The 25,851-nt window shown below is 44.1% G+C and overlaps 1 protein-coding gene across 10 annotated transcripts in view; it reads left to right on the top strand.

Moving 5' to 3' along the window:
• Window positions 1-25,851, top strand: part of FGGY (FGGY carbohydrate kinase domain containing) — a 422,773-nt gene that overhangs the window by 320,730 nt on the left and 76,192 nt on the right. For 8 of the 10 annotated variants that reach the window (XR_014293288.1, XM_082612663.1, XM_082612668.1 and 5 more), the window contains 3 exons: window positions 6,442-6,516; window positions 12,339-12,459; window positions 18,870-18,964. Coding sequence is in view for 9 of the 10 variants with exons in the window: in XM_082612663.1 (XP_082468789.1) it covers window positions 6,442-6,516; window positions 12,339-12,459; window positions 18,870-18,964 (291 nt within the window). In the remaining variant the exon portion in view is untranslated. Of the gene's footprint in view, window positions 1-6,441; window positions 6,517-12,338; window positions 12,460-18,869; window positions 18,965-23,985; window positions 24,026-25,851 lie in introns of all 10 variants that reach the window. The other 2 variants (XM_082612667.1, XM_082612670.1) reach the window with 2 other exon arrangements.

The following is a 25,851-nucleotide window of genomic DNA, read 5'->3' on the forward strand; positions in this document are numbered from 1 at the left end:
TTTCTCTGCTCCTGCTTTCACAAGACCAGAACAAGGAGCTTTTATCTGGAGGTTCTGGGAATAATCCGCTATCAAACTTCCTCAAGTTTGTTGTTGGCCAAATTCAGCTCCGTGCAGTTGTAGGACAGAGGTGCCTGTTTCCTGGCTGTCAGCCAGGGATCCTCAGCTTCCAGAGGCCACCCACATTCCTTGGCTCACTGCCCCCTTCCTCCATCTTCAAAGCCAGCAGTAGTGGATCAGGTCCTTCCCATGCTTTGAATCTCTCTGATTTCCACTTCTACCTCATCTCTCCTGCTTTATTCTTCTACTGTATCTCTTGACTGACTCTTTTGTCTTCCTCTTCTGCTTTTAAGAGCTTATGTGATTACATTGTGCCCAACTGGATAATCTCCCTATTTTAAGGTCAACTGGCTAGTAACTAGTTCCACCTGCAAAGTCCCTTTACAGCAGTGCCCAGATTAGTGTTTGCGTAACCAGGGGATGGGAACCTTTGGGGAGGGGGAAACATCTTTAGAATTCTGCCTACGACATTGTGTTAACACATTTATGTGCATTTCCCATTTCTGGGTGAGTTTTTGGCAATGTGTCCATTCCTGATACTGATACCTATAAATATTTTCAGGAAAATTTGTCCCCCTTTCTCTTCCAGGCTGCTGACTATCTCAGACCTGTTCTCCAGTCCCTGGCCTCTATCCAGAGGTTTTCCAGAAATCTTTCTCTGATCCTCCTCATTTCCTTGCTATCAGGTCATCAGTGCCTCCTGCATTATTGACTAAACAAACAGCATTTTTTTGCCCCTTTGTGTTCTGAAAAACATACAATCAATTCCCTTGAGCCTTGGATACCCCCTCAAGCTCTGATGACCTAGAAAATCTCAGGACAGGGAATCCTGTTTTCTTGTCTTTTGTAGTCTTTAGAAACCCCTTGAGATCTATTTCTAAGCCTTTTTTTTTTCTTAGCAACATATATAACTACTTAAATTCTTCTAACAACTGAGAAGGGAATAACTTAGCTAACTAAATTACTGATGTATTTGTTTATAATCTCAACTACTCCAGGGCAGATGGACCTATAATTCACAATACCAAGGTTTAGGGCAATCATTTCTATAATTTATTGTGCATTAGGACCTTGTTAAAAATGCAAAATTCTGGGCCCACACCAAAAGTTCAGTAAATTAGGAGTTGGATCACAGGAAATCTGCCTTCAACTCAGATCCCGGGAAAGAGTTAAGAGATGTGCCTAGGGCTTCCCTGGTGGTGCAGTGGTTGAGAGTCCGCCTGCCGATGCAGGGGACACCGGTTCGTGCCCCGGTCCGGGAAGATCCCACATGCCCCAGAGTGGCTAGGCCCGTGAGCTATGGCCCCTGAGCCTGCGCATCCGGAGCCTGTGTTCCGCAATGGGAGAGGCCACAACAGTGAGAGGCCCGCGTACCGCAAAAAAAAAAGAAAAAAGAGATGTGCCTAAATTCTCACAGCTGCCAAGTGGCAGCAGGATTTAAGCTGAAGTCCAGGATGAAGATCATCTGTCTTTCCTGTTCACAGAGTAAATGGAAGTGTGTAGGTTGATAAGGACTAAGGCTTCTCCAAGGAGTCCTTGCAAGTAAGTCTCCCACTATCCTATTCCTGGGTGCTCATCAGGGGCACACTGCTTCTCCACATTCCTAGACGTCCAGACCTTTCTCATATGATCCTGATGCTGACGGCCAACACACTTTCTACGCTACGTTCCCCACCCTGTACAACCACTGGTCTTCAGTCCCCATCGCTAATACCCTGACAGTACCCACAGCATGTTGCAGGAGATCCTTTATTGCTGTATCCCAATTAATGAATGGGATTGAGCCCCTCATTGCAATTCAAGAGAAAGGGAGTGAACATTTATTAAGAGAAAAGGAAAGAGAACATTTATTAATCACTACAAGTGTCTAGCTCTTGTCGATTTGGTACAGTTTGCTGAAAAAGTAAGATGCCGTGCAAACGATAACTCATTTTTTTTAATTAATTAATTATTTGTTTTGGGCTGTGTTGGGTCTTCGTTTCTGTGCGCGAGGGCTTTCTCTAGCTGTGGCAAGCGGGGGCCACTCTTCATCGCGGTGCGTGGGCCTCTCACTATCGCGGCCTCTCTTGTTGTGGAGCACAGGCTCCAGATGCGCAGGCTCAATAGTTGTGGCTCACAGGCCTAGTTGCTCCGCGGCATGTGGGATCTTCCCATACCAGGGCTCGAACCCGTGTCCCCTGCGTTGGCAGGCAGGTTCTCAACCACTGCACCACCAGGGAAGCCCAAGCGATAACTCATTTAATCATTAAGCACATTGAAGTATTATTATTCCTATTTTACAGATGAAAAAAAAATGAGGCTCAGAGTGGTTACAAAACTCACACTGTCCTGCAAGCAATTAGAGGGAATGTTGAGATGTAAAGCTAGGTGTCTTACTCCAGAGCACATCATATTTCTATTCACCTACACTTCTCTTCTGAGCTCAGAAATCCCAATAGTATTTACATAAACATTTTATAATCATTACCTAGGAGGTTGAAATTGTCCATTGCAGTTCACATCTCTTTGGCCACCATATGCCGCTTTCACACACCTCTAACTATTAACTATGAGTGTTTTCTATTACAGTCCTCTTTTCACAATAGCCAAAATAAATAAAATGTGCTTACCATTGCAACTCTCCATGGGGCTTCCCCACACATTTCACTCTCTCGCCCAAGCATTCGAAAGAGACACGTGCACATCTATAAACAAATTCCTTCCACTTATGCTTCCTTCCCACTTTTTCTTACTGATAGAGCCATTCAGCCTTCAGCCAAGGGTATAGGCTTCTCTGGCCTATCCTAGCTTTCTCGCTGGTTACAAAGCTACACCTCTCCCAGGACATCCCTGACATTCTCAGGGCACTGCCACCTTCATACCATGATAGCTCCCTGAGGGTCCTCTGTAGCCTCCTGAGTGGTCCACATGGCAGGCACTCCTTAGAAAGTTCCATCTTAGGCTGACTGCCATTTGATTTTTGTCAAGGTGGGGCTGGGATTCCTGATACTTGAGAGAGAATCAAATGATCATCTGCCGTTCTAGTGTCTCCATTTGCAAATCAGGTAAGATGTCAAGGAAATAGGGATCCTGGACCATAGTAATTTCACAGTTTAGAGAGGTGTATTTTACTGAGTCACATTTCAACTCCATGGCCCTGGTGTTAGTGGTGAGGGAATGTTGGAAAGAGCTATGGGAGAACCATGTTTGCTTATTTATTCCCTTTGGATACTGAATACCTTCCATACGGTGGTCCATGTAATAAATTCCTTCTAGAAGTTCTTCCCAGGAATAATTTTGTCTCTCTTGAAGCATAGGTATGTTTCATTTGTCATAAAAGAAAGGCTACGTCATCCATTATATGTCCCTTTTTTGCCATAGCTACTAGTAAGCAAGCTCAAGAGTTAAATTTAGTACTCATTTACACTGATTATCTCATTCTCAATTTCTGAAGAAAAGAAGCTATCTTCTCTTTTCTTCCTATGATTTTGAAGCTCTGAAGGCACTAGAAATTTAGAGAAGGGCCTGTGACATCTTTTTGCTTGAATATCAATACTTTGGGGAAGTTCTCATGAATATTTGCTGGGATTAAGGAAGCAAAATCTAGTGATGTTTTACCCCTCCTCTCTTATGGGTTCTTACTAATTGAGAAGAATATCAGAGCCAGTTATTGTCAATACAGAGCCCTGGGGTTCCTAATAACTTAATAGGAGAATGACTCATATAAAAAGTCAAATTCCTCCCCTACCCCCATCCCAGTTTATCCACCTCTGGCACTCGGGACCCTCCTGTGGATCGACATGTGTCTCCCAAGCAGACACACACCCAACCACGTGGAGGGTCACGGCTTGATTCGCATCTCATTGACCAGCGATAGGAGGCCAGAGGCAGCCTACCTTCTGGGCTGGCTCTGGAGGAGGGCTCTAAACTGTGGCCCAATCAACTTTCCCAACAGACCACCAACAGAGGTGCTGTTGAGGCCAAGCCAGTTTTGGAGATGAGTTAAAGAGAGACCATATATGACTAGTGATCTTTACCCAGGACCAATGCACGCCCTGGGGCTGGTTGCTCACACAGGGTGTTCAGCTGAGGGGGGCTTAAGGCAGGGCTGAGATCCTGTCCACGCTGCTCCTTTTTAAAATTCACTCTTCCAGATGGGATGCCTTTTGCATTTAGTCCACCTGGAGGGAGCACCTTTTTCTAATTCACACAAAGACCCCATATAAGCTACAGGGTGACTACTTTTACTCCAGTCTCGTACAAGCCACTCCTCTGATGAGGAAGGGGAAGTGTGGAGTTTGGGGGAGGGGGTAGAGCATGCAGTAAACAACTAGAAGTGATGGTCCGGTGTTGTTCTCTCTTGGGGCATAGAGGAAATCTACCCCTCCACCTCTGTGAATATATGAGGGGCTGAGGTAGTGAATACTGTCCTCTCATAATTGTATAATATGACAGAGAAGGATAGGATGTTAGGAGAGAGAATGGTGTGCAGAAGGAAAAAGGAGCCTTGAAGTGTCACTTACACATTCAACAAATATTAACTTAGCACCACTATGTGCCAGGCACAGTGGCAAGCATGGGAGATACTGTGGTGAGTAACACAATCTGTTGGAACACCTAGGTTCGGGCTTCATGAACCTCTGGATTCTCTCTTAAGCAAATTATTTTCTCCTCTGTGAAATGAACTTCTATGATATCTGTGTTGCTCGTGTTCTCCTAGTTCTAACATTCTTATTGTTCGTTTAGGTCTCTAGGGACCTTTCTGAGAGATGTTCCCTCACAGAGTTATTGGCTGGGGAACATGCATCTTTAGAGCTCCTTTCTGATTTCTCATTCAAACCTCTCATGCTCCTGTGTGTTCAGATCAAAGCCGTTATTCTCACTGCCTGGCCCCATGATCTGCCAAAAAAAAACCTATCAGCAGGTAGCACTACTGAATTTAGGAATACCCCCTTCAGCCAACTTAGATGAGCAATCAGAACAGCTGGAACACAAGTTGCTAAGTGAGGACAGGACAGACTAGACACTGGCGAAGAAAGCAGGGCTGACCCCGGGCAGAATCACTCGTAGAAGACAGGGAAGGTGCTTCTGCTTCAGAATGAGGGCAACAGGGGGAGAATTTTTCACATCACCAATTTGCATTTGAGAATAAGCACTAACTCCCTTGTAGAGAGGAACAAGCGCCATTAGAAACAGGAAGGTTTGATCAGGAGCCATTTCAGCAATCAGGAAGGATGCGATGGAGGCCTGGATTAAGGAGGTGAGTGACAGTGAGGACAAAGAGAGGGGGTGGCTTCAAAAAAGATTCTGGAGCTCAAATGTATAAGACTTGGAGACTGATTAAATCCTGGAAGGGAGAGAAAAGTCAGGGGAGAGTGTTCCCAGGTTTCTGGTTTGGGCAGTGGAGTGGTATCTGTGCCCTGTAACAGGCCAAGGCTGGCCCCTTAATCCCCGCTGGGGGTGGAACCTGGAGAGAATAATAAATGGGGCCGGAGCAATGAAAGACAGGGACCTTGGTAGACCACTAGGCTCTCCTATTTTAGTACAGGCTGCATGTCACCTCCTCATTGAACTCAGGACCATATACACTGTAGGGCCTGAGAAAAAGTATGTTACGTGAGTTAATTTTGTAATGAAAATCTAAAGTGAACTCTGGCGTTGATGCCCACCAACTTCAGACTAGGCTTGAAGAAACCAGCAGTCTTCACCATCCAGAAATGTCCCATGAGGACACCTTCGTGAATGGGAGACATGAAAGTGAGACTGTGAACAAGTCTTGAAACTACCCAAATCCAACATCCTGTTCAGTTCTGGAGTCTCTCAGAAATTGATACACTCCATATAAGCATGTGGATCCGATTGACTCTAATGGGATTCCCTGGTAAACCACAGATTCTAAGTTACCCCCAGTAGGTATCACATTTATAGTAGACATGTTATTTTACTCTGAATACCCCCTGGATGCTGGTCCACTGAATTCTGACAGTAGCAGAACTCGGAATAAGATCACCTTTTACTAGAATGCCACTGCTACGTGTTCATCTCTGTAAGCCAAAGAAAATAGGTGTTTGTAATAAAAGAATAATGTTTTTAAAGAAGAAAGATATTTAATTCCATGCTAAGAAATAGCAAACACAATCTCCTAAAAAAAAAAAAAATCTCCTTATAGTATTTGTTTTGTTTTTCTTTAATCCAAGGCAAGGCATTTTCTTTGGGGGAAGAAGGGACACTTTTTCCCAGGTCTGGAGATTAAACAATTTAGTAGTCACTTCACGTTCAGCTTACAAAAAGGGGATTTGCATATGAACTTGTTTCGGCAAGAAAACACATCTGAATGTGTTTCATGGGAACTATCTCTAACCATGGCGCCATCTCCTTCTTTTCTTTTCTTCATCCCTACAGGTCACCGGATTGAAACTATCTCAGGACCTCGATGATCTTGCCATTCTCTACCTGGCCACAGTTCAAGCCATTGCTGTAAGACAATTTAATGCCATTTTTAAAGAGACTTAGATCTATTAAGAAACTTTAGACCACATACTCCCCAAGATACATCATATGCTTTTGTGACAAAGGTTCTAGGGAGCTTGCCAAAAATAGATGCTTGTCTGTGCAGAAGGAAATTCTAAAGGTCTTTACCTGCTTTACTAGTAGCCTCACATAGCTGAAAGCTAAAAGGAGTTAAAATCTTTGAACATCATGCTTACCATCTATCTAATTTGTCTTCAAAGTTCATTAAATAGAAGCAAGCAAGTAGATGCCATGTATGCTTGCATTAAGAAGAGCTGGTTTGTCCAGATTTATAAAACACGTGATATTGTTCACTTTGCAAAAGGATCCAGTCTGGGGTTCCTTTAAATAGTAACCGTCCTTGGAGCATGAAAATGTTTATTTTTATAATTAGCTGCTCAAATGAGAGGTTTGGTTGGTTAGGGAAGGAGAAAGGGGGGAATTTAAAGTGTTAGAAGCTTCTAAACTGAAGATCAGTCAAAAATGAAAACAAACTCCTAGAAGCCCAAACATCATTGTCCAAGGACTCTTATTCTCTAGAGGTGATCCATGAGTGAGCTACAGAAGGGTTCTAAACCCTGAAATCACACACGAAAGTTTGCACGTGTGTGTGCGTGTTAGAAATTGCATTTGAAGGGAGTGGGTCATGCCTTTCAGGGTCTCAGAGCTGGTAGGAACCCCAAAATAACAGTTAATCCAGTGAGGCTTAGCTGATCTGGAAAGAGAATTGGGGACTAACAGAAAGGAAAAAATCAGTTCACTGAATTCAGAGTCAAAATTTATTTTTCAGAAATATACCTATTTAAACAAAGTACTTTTGTTTATTCATGCTATATGGACATATTTATATGCTGTTTCTCCACATACCACTTTCATATCCTCATTGCTTCAAATAATAGAATTACATGCATTTTTTCTGTATATCCATGTCATCAACAAAATTGCTTTTCTTATGTTTAGATTTATCCAGGTACCACGTACACACAATAAGAGAGCAGAACTGGCCAACTCAATTAGATTAAACAATCCTTCTTAGCTTATAGACCAATTTGACTGTATCTTCCTGGAACAACTATCTTATTGATTTAATAGCCTTTCCAGTTCAGTAATATCAGTCAGTCTGCTTTATTTATGGTAACTTGGTCAAAAAAAGACAATTCTGACATCTATCAAAATGGCGGGAGTTGAGTACCATGAAAAAATGAAAATGGAGAACAAAAATACGCATCAGTAATAAAGACCGTTATTTAGCGATCCTGCTTTACAGTAAAGATAATAATAATATCGATAAATAATATAGTTTGGGTGTATTATGTGCCAGGAACTATGCCAAATATTTTACATACGTTATCTGACTTTACCTTATGAGGGAGGTATCATAATCCCCCTTCCGAAGATTATAATCTAAGCCTCAATGAGGTTAATTAACTTGAATGGTTTCATACAGCTAGTAAGTGGCAGAGCTGGGATTTGAACCCACAGCTTTCTAAAATAAAACTAGGTACACGATGAATTGAGGAGCTTTTTTTGTTTGTTTTTGTTTTGTTTTGTTTTGGATTTTATTTATTTTTTATGCAGCAGGTTCTTATTAGTTAATCTGTTTTATACATATTAGTGTATATATGTCAATCCCAATCTCCCAATAATTGAGGAGCTTTTATTTTCTGATCTTAATATCACTGTGTGAAAAGTCTTACAGTGGAATGAACCACTTGCATTAAAATAAATAATCCTGGAAAATCAGAGCCGTGTGAGGCTCTTCCTTCTGAGTGCATGCCAAGAGGGGGACGTGAAGAACGAGACCACACAGGATGAGCCAAGGGGCACCATCCTGTGATGACAATCACTGGTCCCTCTCACTGACACTCACTCTCTGTGCCAGGCACCAAACAGGGTACTGCACCCACCTGTGAGTAAGCCAGTAAGTAGGTGGGATTGTCCTCATTTTACAGACAGAGGGAACACTGCTTGCCAGGGTCAAACAGCTAGTGTATGGTAGAGTCAGAATCTGAACCTCTGTCTGTCTACTCTGAGGCTTTTGCTCTTTCTACGTTACCATGCTGCATTTTTCTTTGATCAGTTTGTAAAAGCTACATGATTGAAATAAGCCTTCAGGCATTCCTGAGAACAGTTTTGATTTGACACATCTTAGACAACATCATTAATTTGGCCAGGATTGTCTCACAGAGGTCCCCTTACTGGTAAGAAGTCCAAGAATGTATAAATTAGGTTAAACCTAATGCAGGCTGAGGGCTGGGGAGGGCTGGGATGGGGGAAAGCCAACTACATTTTCCCAAATACTACACACTTGGAAAATCAATTTTATATGTAATGGACCGTACATATATTAAAAGCTATCATATTTATTCTGTCCATTGTTTTAAAGACCTGTATAATACCATGAAGAGAAGGCAATTTAAGACAGATTTTTCGATAAGGCTATGTTGTATAGTCAATTGAGCTGTGAGGAGTTCAGTCTGTTTTGCAAAAGTATCTGGGCGTTCTGATCTTTTAGTGCATTTGTGCATTTTAATGAAGCATTCTGATAACAGATATTTTCCCATGATGTTCAACTTGAAAAAAGCAATGTGTTCATTGACTCTCAATATTGCCTTTATACCTATTTGTTGTGAAGTTAAAGTTAAGCAAATTCTTCTCTGTAGTAATATCTATGGTTGATATTTTGTAAGAATGGGATGAAATTAGAGATATTATAATGAAGTTAACTTGGGACTATGCAAAACCCTCCATGAAGTGAAATTCTCTCTTGACCAAGCTTAATTGAAAGAACTGTCAAACACCCAGTTTATTCATAGCCTGTTCATCTATAGCTTTCTTTGCAGAATAGACCCTTAAAAAGTACTATTTGCATTTGAAGTCTCTCCATTTGCATTTGGTTCTGTACGTTCCCAGTGGAATAGCCTAATTTTAATTTAAATTTCTCTGTGAAAACATTTTTTCCAGAAAGGTGAGCACAAAATCATTTTAGCACAAAGCCCTTTGGTGGGGCATTTAAGGAGGGTGGAGTGTTTCACACAGTGGCGTCTGGGACACCGAAAGGGAAGGCCCTGTAACTAACTGGGCAGCCCAAGTGGGAAATTCCTGCTGACAATGCCACATGGGAGAGAGACAGGCTGTCACAGCCCCTCTGGAGCGAGTGCCTCTTGTTTGGATTGCTTCTTGCCTTTTCCCAGGGAATGTGCTTTGTGTTACTCTTCTCTCAGGCCTGCTAATCACATGAGCCCTCAGGTCTCTGATTTTAGAAACATCAGAGATATCAATTTTGCACGGCATTTCCATGCATATTGGGAGGCAGCTTCCCCTCCCCTAAGGCAGATTGCATGGCTTTAGGCAAACTATAGAAATCCTAAATGGGGATAATAATATGCAGTTTTTGAGTGTTTCATGAAATTAGAGGTGATATTAAGGAGCATAGCAGAGTGCCTGGCATAGAGCTAACAACCAGAATAGCTGTCATTTCTAAACACCTTCCCTGTACTGGACACTCCTATGAGCTTCAGATACACTGTCTACAGCAGCAAACTTGTAAGATAGATGTTACTGTATTTCAGCAAGTCTAAGACCACATTTTAAATTTTTGTTGCATGTTAACATTTCAGACAATCCATGGAGTTATCAAATGAAAAATATGATGTTATTATTCCCATTTTTAAGATGAGAATTGAGTCATGGAAAGGTTAGGTATGGATTTGATTCAAGAAATAGGTGAAATGCCTGAATGCCATCCCAGCTTTTTTTTGAATTCAAAAACCATGCTCTTATCTCCTGCAGATTCATGCCCCTAGAGTACACTAGGGTTACCTGGAATCCACAAACACCAAATGATCCATGGTAGATATAAGGGCATTTGTAGAACTCCTGAAATTAGTTATAATATTATTTTATATATGACTTTTTTCTGGGGAGGTCAGTAGGTTTTATCATATTCTCAAGAGGGTTCATGACCCCCCCAAAAGCTTAAGAAAGAACATCTGGGGGTAATCAGCCATATTCAATAAGCGGGATCTGGCCTTATAGGGTATAACATGTTTTAATTTTTTTTTAACACACTACATCTGTGGATGATCTTTGGAGGCCCAAGTTTTACCTAAATTCATATTCTTACCAGATTCACTAATAACTTCAACAAACCTGAAGATCTATGGGCTAGAAATCTTGGTTCTGAACTGCCCCCATCCCTCATCATTTACTACACAGCAATCAGGATTTCATGCCCCCCTGGTCTCCAGATCACCCTCTAGCCCTGCCTCTCCCAGAGGTACCCCCTGGCCCCAGGGAGACAGCTCTCCGGAGAGTCCTGGGAAAGAAGCTTCTACATCCCCCCACCCCCCGACCCGGGGGTCAGTGGAGCATCCTGATAACTTCGTAAGCCCTCTTCCTTTACTTTGGTTAAGCCTCTGGTGCTGCATGCCCTCAAGCTGAACTGTCTTCTCTTCCACTGTGCACCTGAACCCCATCTTCCCAGCACCACTGTCACACCTTCAGCGAACCTGTGATACTCTTCTGTCCAGCCCGAACCCCGCCTTCTTGGTGGTGGCACCATCTCTGGCCTCCCAGATCCTTGACCTCTGTATTCTCTCTTGACCTCCTCCTCCCCCTTGACCTTCTCCCTCCATCCGCTTCAGCCCCTCACTCCCATGTCCACACCTGGGACTTGGTCATCCCCCAAAGTTGCTTACTCTCTGAATATCTCAAGGGCTATCTTGCCACCAAAAAGCCCTCTCCCTCATTTCTCCCCAGAGCCACTTTCTCAATCATCACCATGCGGCTGCCTCCTGAGGTCATATCACAGTTCATCCTTTTTGTTTTTAATCCTTCTCTAAAAAAAAAAAAAAAAAGATGATTTTTGGACTTCCAGTTTTCGAACTGCCTAGGAAATTATGATTTTTTTAGCTACTCGAATACCCTAGCTAAAAGTAATGACTTGTACATTAAGATTCACCTCGATGACCCTAAGGTAGTGGTCTTTTATCAAGCATCAGTAATTTTTACTTTAGTGAACTGAGCAAGACAAGGACGATAGATAACACATTTTCAAAAGAAAGGAAGACACAAGGGCTGAAATGAAAATATGGTGAAGCCCTAAGCCAACCAGAGCATGTGGTTTCTGCATCATCCGAGATCACTATGGACTGACTGGGAATGGATTCTGGCACTGGAAGCCTCCTTATTAGAACCACTACCTGGTTTCAGGTGGTAACAAAGGTTCTTTTGCCAGCCTGAAGTCTTGTGTCCTACCTTCTTTGTGCAATTACAGCCCTCTTTCCATGTTTCTGCTGCTGAGTTTGTTGGTGCCTTTTCCAAGGAACAAACTTCTTTAGTTCCTCTTTAGGGAAGGAAAATGGACTCAGAGATCTCCAACTGTTATCATTGGAGTAAAGCTGCCAATTACTCCATGCCCCGTACCTCATGGAGGACCTGGGCCATAATGGACACTCATCAAATATGTATTTGAACGAACTGTGTTAATATGCACCGTGTTAACATTGTCAGCTCTTTTTGTCCACATTGTATAACTACTGATAGAAGCAAATGGTGCAATGATTCAGAAGATTTTGGAGTCAGGCAGGCCCAGGTTGGAATTCCCGCTCTGCAACTTAATATAATGGTGTGATCACGGGCAATGCAATCTTGAGTCCTGACTTTCTGAGGTAGTGTATCTAGAGCTCCTAGTGTGGCATCTAGTACTGGGTAAACACTTAGTAAATGTTCCCAATCAATTTACCTTTGCTACCGTACTGATGCTTTCTTCTGTTCTTCCCTTTAAGTTCGGGACGCGCCTCATTATAGAGGCCATGGAGTCTGCAGGGCACTCGATCAGCACCCTTTTCCTCTGTGGGGGCCTCGGCAAGAACCCCCTTTTTGTGCAAATGCATGCGGACATTACTGGTAAGTCTAAGAAGGAGAGAAAGTCATTGTAGGCTTGGCAACAAATGGGCATGGCCAAGATCTAGACAGGGTAGAGAATAGGAAGATATAAGAAGTGTGCCAAATTATTTTGAGTATTTATGTTAAAATGTATTTTTTTTCTTAAGACAGCTATGGTTGTCACATTGGGGAAAGTGACTTCTGTGTGTATCTGACTATTGGGTCATGGTAAGAAATGAGACACGAGAGGTCAGCAAGGACTAGATCTTAATTCAAGTATTTACTCAACAGTCTTGAGTACCTCTTCTGATCCCCCCCCACTGCGGGCAGTATGGAAAATACAGAGATGACGACATGATCCCTGCCCCCAGGGAGCTCAGGGTCTATTGAAGAAGGCAGACAGCAGACATGTCAAATCTAGTGTGGCAAGAGCTCTGAGTGAGAAAAGCACAGGGTATTAGGGAAACACCGTGGGCCACCTCGCCCTGGTTGGGACCTGTGACAGTGCAGAGCAAGTGACTGGAGGAGGTGATAAGGAAACTGTTTGAAGAAAGATTGCAGAACCCAGCCATGGTGGAAGCTGTGGGTGTCTGGCTGCAGATGGGGGTTTGGGCCCTAAGACCCACAAGATCCTGTGATTCCTTCTCGGCTCTTCAGAATCAGGGATCGTGACACAGATGGAGAGAATCCAGGGTAATGGGCTGATCTCTCTGTGATATGAGCAGACAAAAGCAGAGCAGGCTCTGTAGTGCAGAGCCCTGGGCCCCAAGGAAGGGGCCCCATAGGCAGGAGGCTTGCTGCTGTCCCAGAGGCTGGCCTGGGCTTCTATCCCTCTAGACCTGTGCCCTCATGCCCCTTGCTCCTTTCTCTCCCTGTGTCTCCTGGGGACTGATGTTCCCCGCTCCCCACCCCATCCCGGGGTGGCCAGGCACCAGGGCTGGGCAAGGATAGGGAAGTAGGAGAGAATTGGACCCTGCTCACAGCCCCACCTCCAGTCTCATCTGAGCCCACCCTCCACTGGCCTCCATTCATCATGATCTCTTGCTGTCCCCTGTCCCCTGGATTCCTTACCTCTGACAGCTGGGTGGGTCCAGGTTTCTGCCCCTGACTCTCCCTTCCCCCTCCAGGCCATGCAGATCCCTGCAGGTGAGAGCTTTCCCAAACATGATGGGCAACATTTACCCCCTGCACATCGTGAGATCAAACTAAATAAGTTACTGATCCCCATCTTAGAGGTAGGGAGGCAGAGGCACAAGCCAGAGAACAGTATCAAAAAGCACACAGTCGGGCTTCCCTGGTGGCGCAGTGGTTGAGAGTCTGCCTGCCGATGCAGGGGACACGGGTTCGTGCCCCGGTCTGGGAGGATCCCACATGCCGCGGAGCGGCTGGGCCTGTAAGCCATGGCTACTGAGCCTGCGCGTCCAGAGCCTGTGCTCCGCAATGGGAGAGGCCACAACAGTGAGAGGCCCGCGACCCCCCCCAAAAAAAAGAAAAAAAAAAGCACACAGTCTAAGGGTAAATATATAAAAATAAGTATAGGAATGACTACCATTAACCACACTTCCACTCTGTGTTGATATGAATCACCCTATTTACATTTAATCCGCACACACCACCACAAGGTAGAAATTGGTGCCCTGTCTTACAGACAAGGAAACTGAGGGTCAGGAAGGTGAGTTAAATTAACTGTCCAAGGTCACACACCCAGTAGGGGCAGGACCAGGATTGTACCAGGTGTGTCCAGGCCCAGCGTCCCCTACACTAGGCTCTGATCCAGGTTTCTTAACTTTTCTGCCCGGTTTGTAACCATTTGATGATGACTCCTCCTTTCCGAAAGTGTCCAAAACCTATGGAAGTAGGCCATTCTGAGGCAGAAAGAAGAAAGACGTAAAAAGGAACCCAGATTACCTTAGATTTTCCCTAGGAGAAAAGCCATGACTACATTTTATCTCAAAGTCAGCTAGCTTGTTCAAGTACAGTTCAGACTTAAAATCTGATCTGTGAGTGAGTTTTTAATTTCCAGCCTCCAAATAGCCACCAAAACTTCCTACCTGGATTCAGGAGGGGAGATAAAATCAACCTTGGCTAACACATCACCCAAGGGAATGGGAAACAGGGCCCCCAAGAGCAGGGCAGCCTGTGTGACCCAGGTCCTGACTCTGCACTGCTGCTCCAGCCTTTATGAAAGTGAGTTCTCTTCCAGGCCTCACACCCCTGAGCTGACTCAGAAGCAGGGGTGCAGTGGCTTCAGAGAAAGTTCTGCTTTGGAAACTGTTCTCCTTCAGGCTCATGAATGAAAAGGCTGTTAATCGTTATTTGGATTCCAATTCAAACTGGACCCTTTGTCTCTGACTGTGGACCAGTTACAGTTCCGGACAAAGGGGCCTTTTCTTTGGCCTGAAACTCCTCTGCCTTGGGAAGCCGGTGATTGACAAGTGATGGCAAAGTGCATCTGCCTTTAAATGCTTTGGGTTCTGCTAAATTCATTAATGCGTCAGATAAAATAGTTCACATTCCAAGCAAAGCTGCCTTCTTCCTCTCCTTCACCCAGCATTCTGAGAAAAGAACACATTTGCATTTGTTTCTGCAAAAGATGGGTACACAAGCGGGGGGGGGGTGTATAGGTAGAGTGTTTGGTGCCTTTAAACGTTGTAATTGCTCTAGTTTTCCTGCAAAGAAAGCTGTAGAAAGAACCATAGACCTGGTACATGATTCTCAGGAATACATGGGAAAAACACGATGGAATTTGGGAGATGCTTTGGAGATAATGTGGAGTAATGGAAAGAGCAGGGGACCAGCTCTGTGACGTTGGGCAAGTTGCTTGACCTCTCTGAGCCCCATTTCCCTCTTCTGAAAGGTAGAGATAATATTATTTCCCTCATATAGATCATGCTGAGGAATAAATACTCACAAGTTTGTGAGCACCAATCTCTGTGCTTCACTTAAAATAGGTGTTCCATAAATGTTAGCTCACTTCTTCCCTGAGGGCAGCCCCACGCCAAAAAGGTGGTGCATTTCAGAAAAAAAGAAGTTAAATATTTTGTAAGCAAATCTTTGCCATTTGGGGAACAGTCTGCTCCTGCTCTGGGTTTTGCCAACTTGGGAAATGTCCTCTACGTGAGGAGGAAGAATCTTGTTGTACCCTGGGCATATAGTTAACTGTGGTTTCAAGAAATACTTGGTGTGTACTAAGTAATTGTAGGTTTCCCTCACTGACTTGGGACTAAATGTTCCTCCTAAGTTTTGTTTTGTAGAATTCTGGCAGTTTCAGTAGGGGTTTCCCTCTTCCTGCCTTATTCATTATTTCACTCATTTACTCCTTCACGTATTCATTCTCTGAGTACACATGCTGAGCTTGGCGCGAGCACGCAAAGGAGAACAATAATGTCCTGCCAAGAGGGCCATTACAAACAGAAAATGTGCTCTCGTGCTCTGACCACTGTCCAGCAAGCACGGGGTACCCAGAGGACGTTGGTGGCAGCGTGAGTCAGATCCAGGCAGAGAACAGATGACACACTCAGATTGGATTAACTGGAGAACAGTCGAATAAAGGGTCTATTTACAGAGGTGTGGGCAGGGTTGAGGGAAACGCCGGTCACCAAGCAGTACCGTGGGGCTGCCCGCAGTCTGACCACCCCAAGGCTTGCAGGGACTGGGGCAGGAGGTGACCCACCTGAGACTGAGGGGCTATGTGAAGAGGGGCTCGTGGCTGGAGACGAGCTCAGTCCAGGATGTGGCCGGAGGACAAGGGGTCTACAGACTTGGTCCACACGGCGGTGTCCCAGGACCCAGAACAGGTGTTGGGGCTGAGGTGAGAAGAGGGTGTGAATAACTGAGATACGGTAAAGATTAAGAATCATAATAGCTAATGCCAATTCAGTGCCTCCTCTAAGCAATTGTGTGTGTGTGTGTGTGTGGTATGCGGGCCTCTCACTGTTGTGGCCTCTCCCGTTGCGGAGCACAGGCTCCGGACGCGCAGGCTCAGCGGCCATGGCTCACGGGCCCAGGCGCTCTGTGGCATGTGGGATCTTCCCGGACCGGGGCACGAACCTGTGTCCCTTGCATCAGCAGGCGGACTCTCAACCACTGCGCCACCAGGGAAGCCCTCCTTTAAGCACTTTTAACCCTCACAGCAACTCTGTGAGATCAGTGGAATTTTAACCTCATTTTGCATCTGGGAAAACAGGCACAGAGGGGTTAAGTAACTTGCCTAGGATCACACAGCTAAGGCAGGGAGGAAGTCAGAATTCAAACCCTGGCAGCTTGGCTCCAGAGCACTTTGGGCTGCAACTGGAGAGCTGATGGGGGATCCACCCGGCTCCTCTGGTTTCCCGTTCCTGAGGAGAGGGGCCTGTGAGTAGTTCCTCCCTGCTCAGAGCAGTGAAGCTTTGACAGGGTAAGGAGGGCTAGGAGGCAAGCAGCATGTGGAGTGCTGTCTTCTAAAACGTCCCAGGGCCATGGGATGGTCACTGTCACACCCCCATCCCCATGATCCACAGACTCTGCAGAGGCTTGCGGTGCTCTCTCCTGATGCAGCCAACATAGCCCTTCCGCGTGGCCTGGTGTCTTTCCTTCCCCTCTGGATGGTTGATGGGCACCTGCCCCATCCTTTCCCTGCTGGTCCACTTTCCAACCCAGATGAAGTGCATAGGGGAGGGCTTCACCCCTCCCTGAGATTCATCCTAACAATAGCGGCCACCACTCTCAAGGGCTTATCATAGGCCAGGAAATGTGTTAAGCCCCATATGTGCCCTTTTTCATTGATCCTCACAGCAAACCTGTTATCGTCCCCATTTTACACAGGGAGAAACTGAGGCTAAAGGGTTTAAGTGACTTGCTGAAGGACACAGGGCTAGTGGAACCAGGTCTGAGCTTTTCCCAGAGACCCCACCCTACCTGATACTTGTCAGCAAAGTCTCCAGTGCTGGCCCTGCAGTATGGGGCTGGTATTCCTAAGTCCCCTGGGATAAGTGTGGGAATTCTGTCCCCCACCCGCTTTGTCTGGGATGGCTGGGGCCGCTGCCCCAGCCCTGGAGTAGCACAATGAGTTAGGAGATGGTGGGAGCACAGAGGAGGATGTGTCAGGGAACTCTTGCCAGAAAAGATAGGAAGAGAAATCCAGTCTTTGGAAAAATAATGTCTTGAGTAGAGGAAGATCTCACAGGTCTGGCCACAGAGCTTACCTCTGTGGAGTTTGCTGCCATCTCCTGATTAGCAACTATATTTATATTTTATGTACGTTTCATTTCACATGCACACACATATAAACTACTAAGAATTCTAAATTATTCCTATTCACCTTAAGTCCACCGTGAACCTTCAGCCTCTGGGAGTTGTCATGTGGAGTGTTCCTCCCTGCCCGGTGGACCCCTACTCATCCTTCAAGTGCTTGTTTAATCCTGAGCTCCCCTGCTCTGACCCCCTTCACCATCTCGAAAATTCATTCGTTCATCATGTCAGCAGTTACCATGGGCTAGACACTGCTCTCAATTCCAGGGATTCAGCAGTGGACAAAAAGTCCCTGCCCTCATGGAGCTTATGTTCTAGCAGGCAAGACAGACCGTAAACAAGAGAAGTAATAACAGGGTGTTGGAAGGCAATGAGGAAATCATGAGGCGGGTAAGGGATGTTGTGGGTAAGTTGTCATTTCACTTCAGATGGTCAGGAAAGCCGCAGTGGGGAGGGATGTTTGCACAGACTTGCAGGAGGGAGTTGCCATGGGGACATCTGGAAGCAAGTGACCCAGACAGAAGGAACAGCACAAGCAAGGGCCCTGAAGCAGACTCAAGAAAGGGCAAGGAGGCCGGGCAGTGTGGCCCGGAGGAGAGGAGAAGCCAATCAGGGTGGGAGAAGTGGCACCGGTCCTGGAGGGCCTTGTCAGCCTTGGTAAGGGCTTTGGCTTGTACTCTGAGGCCCCTGAAAGAAGGATTCATCACACCCTCTCTCACTACTTCCCTTTCCTTAGTGCATCTCAGTTGGAGACCCAACCCCCTGTGTGGCCTTTATCTCTCTCTCATCCATCTCCCCTTTGAGACCTGAATAGCAGGACAGTCTTATTCATCTCTATATCACTGGCCCCACAGAGCACTTCGTAAATGTTTGTTTAACTACTTGAAATGGCAGGTAGCAGCTAGCAGAAGCCTGGAAAACCTGGGCAGAAAGGTCTCCTGAGTTCAGATACATATAGATAGATAGATAGATAGATGGTGTTGGCTTCCAGGGGACCCTTGGCTACTGCAGCAACAGGCAGAGGCAGTGAAATCCTTCAGAACCAGGTAATCCCAAAGAACAGGGAACTGCAAGGGGGAGGGGAGGGAGCACTGCTGCTGCCTTTACATCAGGTGTTTGTGCTGCTGGAGCTGCTGGCCGGTTCCCCACGTGACCCCTGGCCCTACTACTCCCTAACCAAGGTGTGGCCTTTTCCTGCGCAGGCATGCCTGTGGTCCTGTCGCAAGAGGTGGAGTCTGTTCTTGTGGGTGCTGCTATTCTGGGGGCCTGTGCCTCGGGAGGTTTCGCTTCTGTACAGGTACGTGAGGACCAAGGGGTGGGCCGTGGCCCCTCCCCTGTCTGGGGCTGTCCTTCCTCTTGACAGCAGCTCATGTCTTGCAAAGCACACACAGGATATAATTAAGAAATGATAGGTTCCCGCCAGGGAAAGCACAAACACTTCTAGCCTCAGACATATTTATTGCAGTTTTTGTTTGACTTGGCCTCCATTACTGTCGGTCGTTCTGTCTTTCTGTTGGTTTTCTTTTTTTCTCCTTTAAACTAGCTCTTATATTATTTCATTTGAATTTCCCCTTGACCATTTTTCTTTTAGCAAGTGAAACAGGTAAGGTACAAAACAAATTTTTCATGTGAATTTCTGATTTGTATTTGCTTCTTTCATCTCCACCCACCACTTTTCAAATACCTCTGAGGTCTCTTTCAACAAGGGACACAAATGAAAATGTTAGTAAAAGGGAGTTAGAAGAAAAAATAAGGAACAAAGATATAGGAAGCAGGAAACAACTCGATGGCAACGATGGAGCAGACAGTTTGACTCTGAGCTTCCTGGCAGCCAAGACAAAAAAGAACACATGATAAGTTACATAATTCTTATTTTCAAAAAGAGGAAGCCTACTAGTTTCTTTGGGAGACAAAGCTTTTCCTGCCACTGAATTGAAAAAGACATTTCACGTGTGGGTTTTATGGAGAGACTTTGAGTGGTAAAATAATAGGATTAACAGTAGGTTTACAAAAAGGTAGAGAAGCAGTATAGTTTAAGGCTGAAGGCACAAGCTCTGAAGTCAACCCTCACTTGACTTCCAACTAGTTCTGTAACCTGACCGTTCCGCTCTCCACTCCATTTCTTTATCTGTAATAATAATCAGGAGCACATTGTGAGTTCTTTCTCTGGACCAGGAATGTATGTTCAGTCCCACAACAGCTCTATTATTCCCATTTTATAGTTGAAGAACCTGAGGCAAAAAGAAGTTAAATAACTTGGCTTACGTTGAAGCAGCTAGTAAATGCCAGAACCAAGAAGTCTGGCTCCCAAGTTGTAACTGAAAGTTGAAGAAATATTTGTTCAGCTGAGCACCAGAGAGCTTAAGTGACTTGCCCACGGTCTCCAAGTCAGGACTAGAAGCCAGGTTTTCCACCAGTAGCCCAGTAATAAGAGCTTTATTTATTGTGACCCTCTTATGTACCAAGAACTATGCTCGGTGCTTTTCATATAACCTTCCTGATACCTCTCACAATCCACACAGGCAACAGAGATCCAGAAAGATTACGGAACTCAAGCGTACACTATTGGAAGTGGTCACATGCAAGAGTCTGATACCAATATCTGTGCTCTTTGTGCCACATTTTGGGAAGTGTGGTGCACGGCACCCTATCCAAGCCTCTCAAACTGATGCTTGTGAAATATCCCTTCCAAAGAATTGAACCCACTCATGAATGCTTGTGGATCTTAACTGGAGTTTTTAAACAAAGATGGTAGAGTTGAGTTTCCAACTTTTTTCTGGATTTTCTGGTGCTGTCTCAGAAACATCACATGGAGATGTTTATTTATTGTTGAAATGTCAGTGACTTGTCAGTTATTGTTTTAATGTGTTGATTTATGAAGATGTTCTCATAACTAGGTGACTTGCACTTCCTGGGACAAAGCATAATTGCCAAAACAAAACAGTAGAGATGCTTACTAAGGCCCTGCATAGGTTAATGCATATTATGGACTGGAAGTTTCTGTCCCCTCAAAATTCAAATTTGAATCCCTAACCCCACAGTGTGATGGTATTTGGAGATGTGGCCTTTGGGAGGTGATTTCGATTAGATGAGGAAATGAGGGTGGGACCTTTATGGTGAGATTAGTGCCCTGATGCTATGAGACACCAGAGCTTGCTTTTTCTCCGCCATGTGAGGACATGGCAAAAAGGTGGCCATCTGCAAGCTGGGAAGGGAGCCCTCACCAGAGCTCAGCCATGCTGGCACCTTGATCTTAGTGCCTCCAGAACTGTGAGAAAATGAATTTCTATTGTTTAAACACCCAATCTGTGGTATTTTGTTATGGCAGCCTAAGCAGATGAAGACACCTCATTGACTCTTGACAGTCTCCCTGCCTGCAGGAATAAGGCTTTTTATTCCTGTCTTACATATGAGGAAACCCAGGCTCAGAGAGTTTTTAAGAAGTTTGCCCAAGGCTACAGTTAATAAGGGGCAGAAGCAGAATTGAAATCAAGGTCTCTCTGAATTATATCCTCTGTTGATTTTCATTCTTTTTCTACTTTAGTCTATTTTTTTTTCTTTTTTCTTGAAAAAAAATATTTGGCTTCTTAAATGTTCAAAGGTGAATTTTCTGAAAAGAAATGTCATTGGTCACAAATCAGGAGACAGTCTGCCACTGAAACAGAGTAGTGTGACCAGATCTGGCTACTTTATCAGATACTTCATACCATGCCTTGTGGCACCTCATTGACATCTTAGTCAAATCTGGAGTTTCTAGCTCTGAGAAGTTTCCACTCACATCTTCTCCTAAGTGGAAACTGGGCTTCATCCCACACTGACATCTTCTTCACTACATAATATTTCCCCTTAATATTCTGGAAGAGTATCTAAGATATGGTAGATCAAAAATTGGAATTATTGACTTGAGTAGCAGCTGCAAGACCCACAAAATCGTAAAGATAAATTCATGTCTCCTATTCAACCCGGGGAATTATGTGCCTCTCCTGAATATTTTTAGGAGACACTGTAATCTAGTAAAGAAAGCCCCCAGGTGCCAGAGACCTGAATCTTACCTGTCATCACATACCTGAGGGAATCCATGTGGTCTTAACCTCTGTGCATGGTTGTTGTACATCCTCAAACAATGTCACTTGGCCTCTCCAGGTGCTTGTTTCATTTGTTTGTTTTATTTCCTTTTTAAAAGATGTTTAAATAAGAATTGCCATTCCTGTGGAACTGCTGAGATAGAGCCTTTGAAAGATTCAATGACCTCTGTGAAGCCCAGGTATAATTGTCAACATTGTAATAATGATTATGTTTGGAAATGTAAATGCATGTCAACTTGGCTTCATTCACCCCTCTCTAAAGAAGAGGTGCCAACCTATGTGCCCCAGGCCTGGAGACCAGCTCAGGATTCTGGCAAGTTGAAGTGAAAAAGAATTACTTTCTCCCTGTGATTCATATTTTTCAATCTGAACTTCAACATGGTTTTTTCTTTGAACTTCAAAGATCCTAGCTTGATCTTCAGGGTGCCTGCCACTCCTTCCTATAAGAAAGCTGAGCAGAGCTTGCGAGCAACTCAATTATTCCAGCAGGCCAGATGTTTTGCCTTCTCATAGACCACACATCTGGTCGTTGGATAAAGAATTTCACTTCTTATCTAGATGGGCGGACTTTGGTAGACTCAGCTGGAGTCGTCTCCTTCAGATGAAGGAAAGGCTAAGAAGACTCCAGAAGACCCAGGCTGCAGACCTAGGGAAGAGTCCTACGTGCCCAGGGAGACAGGGTTTCCCAATTTCCTAGGCCCATGAATGGATGACTTCAGCCAGGGATAGAGCGCTATACCTTCCTTTGGCGGTACCAACAGATCAGAAGGACTTAGAATTGTGGATTTTACTTACAGCTATTGCAAACTTCTATATATTTTAATTCTGGGGAAAGTTTATCAGCTGGAGGGAAAGGGATAGTGGATGGAATTTTCTGATGGGGGTATTAATGGGAGAGATTGGTCAAGTACAAGGTCCATTGCTATTCCAAATTTTGAAGCCTGCTGACAGTTCCTGCTTCCACCTCTTGTTCATTTATCCATTCATATTCTCATCCTCAGAGTCTCTCTCTCCCTCTCTTCCTCTGCCCTTTCCTACCCTCCCTTCCTTTAGACAACTAAAGTCTTCCTGCTATTCCCTTTCCAAATTAGGATCTCACAAACGGTAGTTTTAGCCATCCATCTGCATTAAAGAATAGAATGACTAATAATATCTTAAAGAATTGTCCCTCTCCAGAAATGGTGTTCTCCTTTTAGTAGTTTTCAGAACTATTCTTCCACTAGACAGTGTGACAAGTATCATGTCACAGTTGTCTTTGTATCTGCAGCTTAATAAAAAGGAATCAAATCACAGAGATGCCATTTTCATGGTAAAAGTTCAGCTATTGAGTAAGTGGGAGGAGATGCAAGGAAGGAAGTCTTCCTCCCTCCTTAGAGTTATCCAGGCAGTCTTGGCATCTGTGGCCTTTCCACCTGACCACTCCCCCATCTCTAGAATGTCACCCATCGCTTCTCTGGCCATCAGTGTGCTCCAAAGTGATCCTCTCAAATTCTGAATATCCTGGAAAGCAAATAATGATAATTAGAAGTTGGGAGCATCCCATAACAATTCTCTAGGCTCCCAGGCCCTGGGAAATTAACACACTGGAAAAAAATCACTTTATGAACTATCAACATGCTTACACTTCCTAAGCAGAGACAATAGAGAGGTTCTAAGAAATGCAAAGGACACATAAAACAAGAAAGTGGTTTCAAGATGCCGTGAGAGAAAACTCAATCCAATGGCAAAGAGGCAGAAATACAAAATGGCTTTCCACTTTCTGCTTCCTTCAACCCCTCTGCAGATGTCATTAGCTTCCTGTAATGTCTTATCTTAAAAGAAAGTTTTTTTCCCCTCAAGACTATGTATATAAAATAAGCTTTAATTCTAACTGTGCTATTGATATTTATCTTGACACCCACCCTTCCCCCCAAAAAAAGCAGGAGAGGAAGCATCTGAAGCAAAAATCAGCGGAAGGAGACAGTGACAAGAGATCAAAATGAATTCAGCCATCATTTTAATGGTAGTACCAGAGTAAAGAAAATAAGCCCTTGGAATCAACCAATTAATCAAAACCTTTTTTCCTCCCATGGTGTGAGGGTTGCCGCCTCTGTAAACCATTGACTCCGTGCATTCCCACCATCAACTTTCCCTGTCACGTTCCAGACAGACTCCTGTGTCTTGCAGACCAATGCATCTAAGTGGCCAGTGGAGAGCGGTGATTACTCATCCTTTCTGTAATGTGTGCCCACAGGATAAACTATCCGCGCTGACCGCAGTGGTCTACCCTCAAGGTCAGTCCTTGCAAACATCCTCACTGCTTAGCCGAAGCCTCTCCTTCTGTTCTTTTTCATGAAATTTACTTCATGTAGAGCCAGTTTATATTCATCACCTATTATGTGCTTCAAAGCCTGTTATTTTTTTATGCTATACAATACGTCTCCATTCTGTTTTATTTTGTGAGAGTCAACTTTCTGTGTTTTTTAGTCCTGTTTGGCTTCCTGTCACCATAAATACCAGTTTTACATTTTGCGAAGTAAAGTTGATTACCATGATCTTGCTTTCTGGAGGTTTGGAAAGACTGATATATAATAGATGTTCAGAAATATGAAACCATGCCATTTCTTGGCACATTCAATCTTAATTTGCTGGGTTTCTTTCCTTTTTCTGGAATACAACTACTAATTCATGTTCATTGGGAAAAAATAAGAAAATTCAGTTAAGCTGAAAGAAAAATATGAAAACACTGATATTACTACCCTAAAACAACTATATTAGATTCTGGCTTCTATCTTTGTAATCTTTTTGTACATACTTTTAAATTATTTTATACTTTTCTAAATTACAAAACTGTGTTCATACAATGCATATTGTTTTGTAGCCTTTTTTCCCCCACCCAAAAATACATAGTAAACATCTTTATTTATCATGTTTGTAGGCTGTACAATTTTCTGCCCCATAGTAGACCAGCGGTCCCCAACCTTTTTGGCACCAAGGACCACTTTCGTGGAAGAAAATTCTTCCATAGATGGGGGTGGGTGGGGAATGGTTCAGGCGGTAATTCCAGCGATGGGGAGCGGCAGATGAAGCTTCGATCCCTTGCCCGCTGCTCACCGCCTGCTGTGCGTCCCGGTTCCTGACAGGCTGCGGACCAGTAGTGGTCCAAGGCTCCGGGGGTTGGAGACCCCTGCTATATACCATGACTTATTTCCCCAGTCCTCTAGTTTTGAATACTTAGGTTGTCTCCATTGTTTTAAAGAATGCTGCAACTAATGTCTCTGTATCTAAATGTTTGCCCATACCCTAAATTATTTACACAAACTAAATAATGGAGGTATAGTTGTTTGGTCAAAAAGTTTGCCTAACTTTTAGGATTTTGATACATATTAGCACTTTATACTCCTGCCAATAGTGTGTGAAAATTCAGGACTCACTTTCCTTGTGTATAAGGCATCTTTTGCTGTGAATTTTAGTTTCATTTGGCTTTCATTCCCAGGTCTCTTAAAATCCTATTTATTTCACATATGGTCCTGATACTGTCAGGTTTTTTTAGTAACATTTTGCCCTTTGCTGCTTAAGCATGTGTTTCAGGAGATATGAGATTCTGGTTTCTAATTAAATGGATTCAGGTTTCTGATTGGATTTTCTGTATCCTGTCCCATATGTGAGTGCCTCATAGAAAATCAACAGAAAACCTGAAATGGTAATTAATAGTTTAAAGAAGGGTTAAATTAAGAATGTGATGCTGGTCCTAACATTCTTTATACTTACTGCCATACCTGGTTAACAGTACATTCTTATCTTTTTGAGAATTGCTCCCACTCAAAAAAAAACAAAAACAAAAAAAACCAACAACAAATTCAGGTTCTGATTAATTATATATCTCCTTGTTCCAATCCAATTGGCAGAATGGCACCATGGACATAAAAGTCAAAAATTAGCGCAAAATTAGAATTCTATTTTTAGGAAATTATTTGTTTGTAGGATATATGACATTGGACTCTCCTGTTCCTTACAGGGTGATCCTGGAACAGGGCCTGTTACTTTCCATCCTTTGTCATTCATAGAATCCTTGCATCAACCAGTGGATGTTAACAGTCCCCACTGTGCAGATGAGGAC

This window comes from Mesoplodon mirus (genome assembly GCF_964341445.2).
Source record: "Mesoplodon mirus genome assembly, chromosome: 3".
Taxonomy (NCBI): Eukaryota; Metazoa; Chordata; class Mammalia; order Artiodactyla; family Ziphiidae; genus Mesoplodon; species Mesoplodon mirus.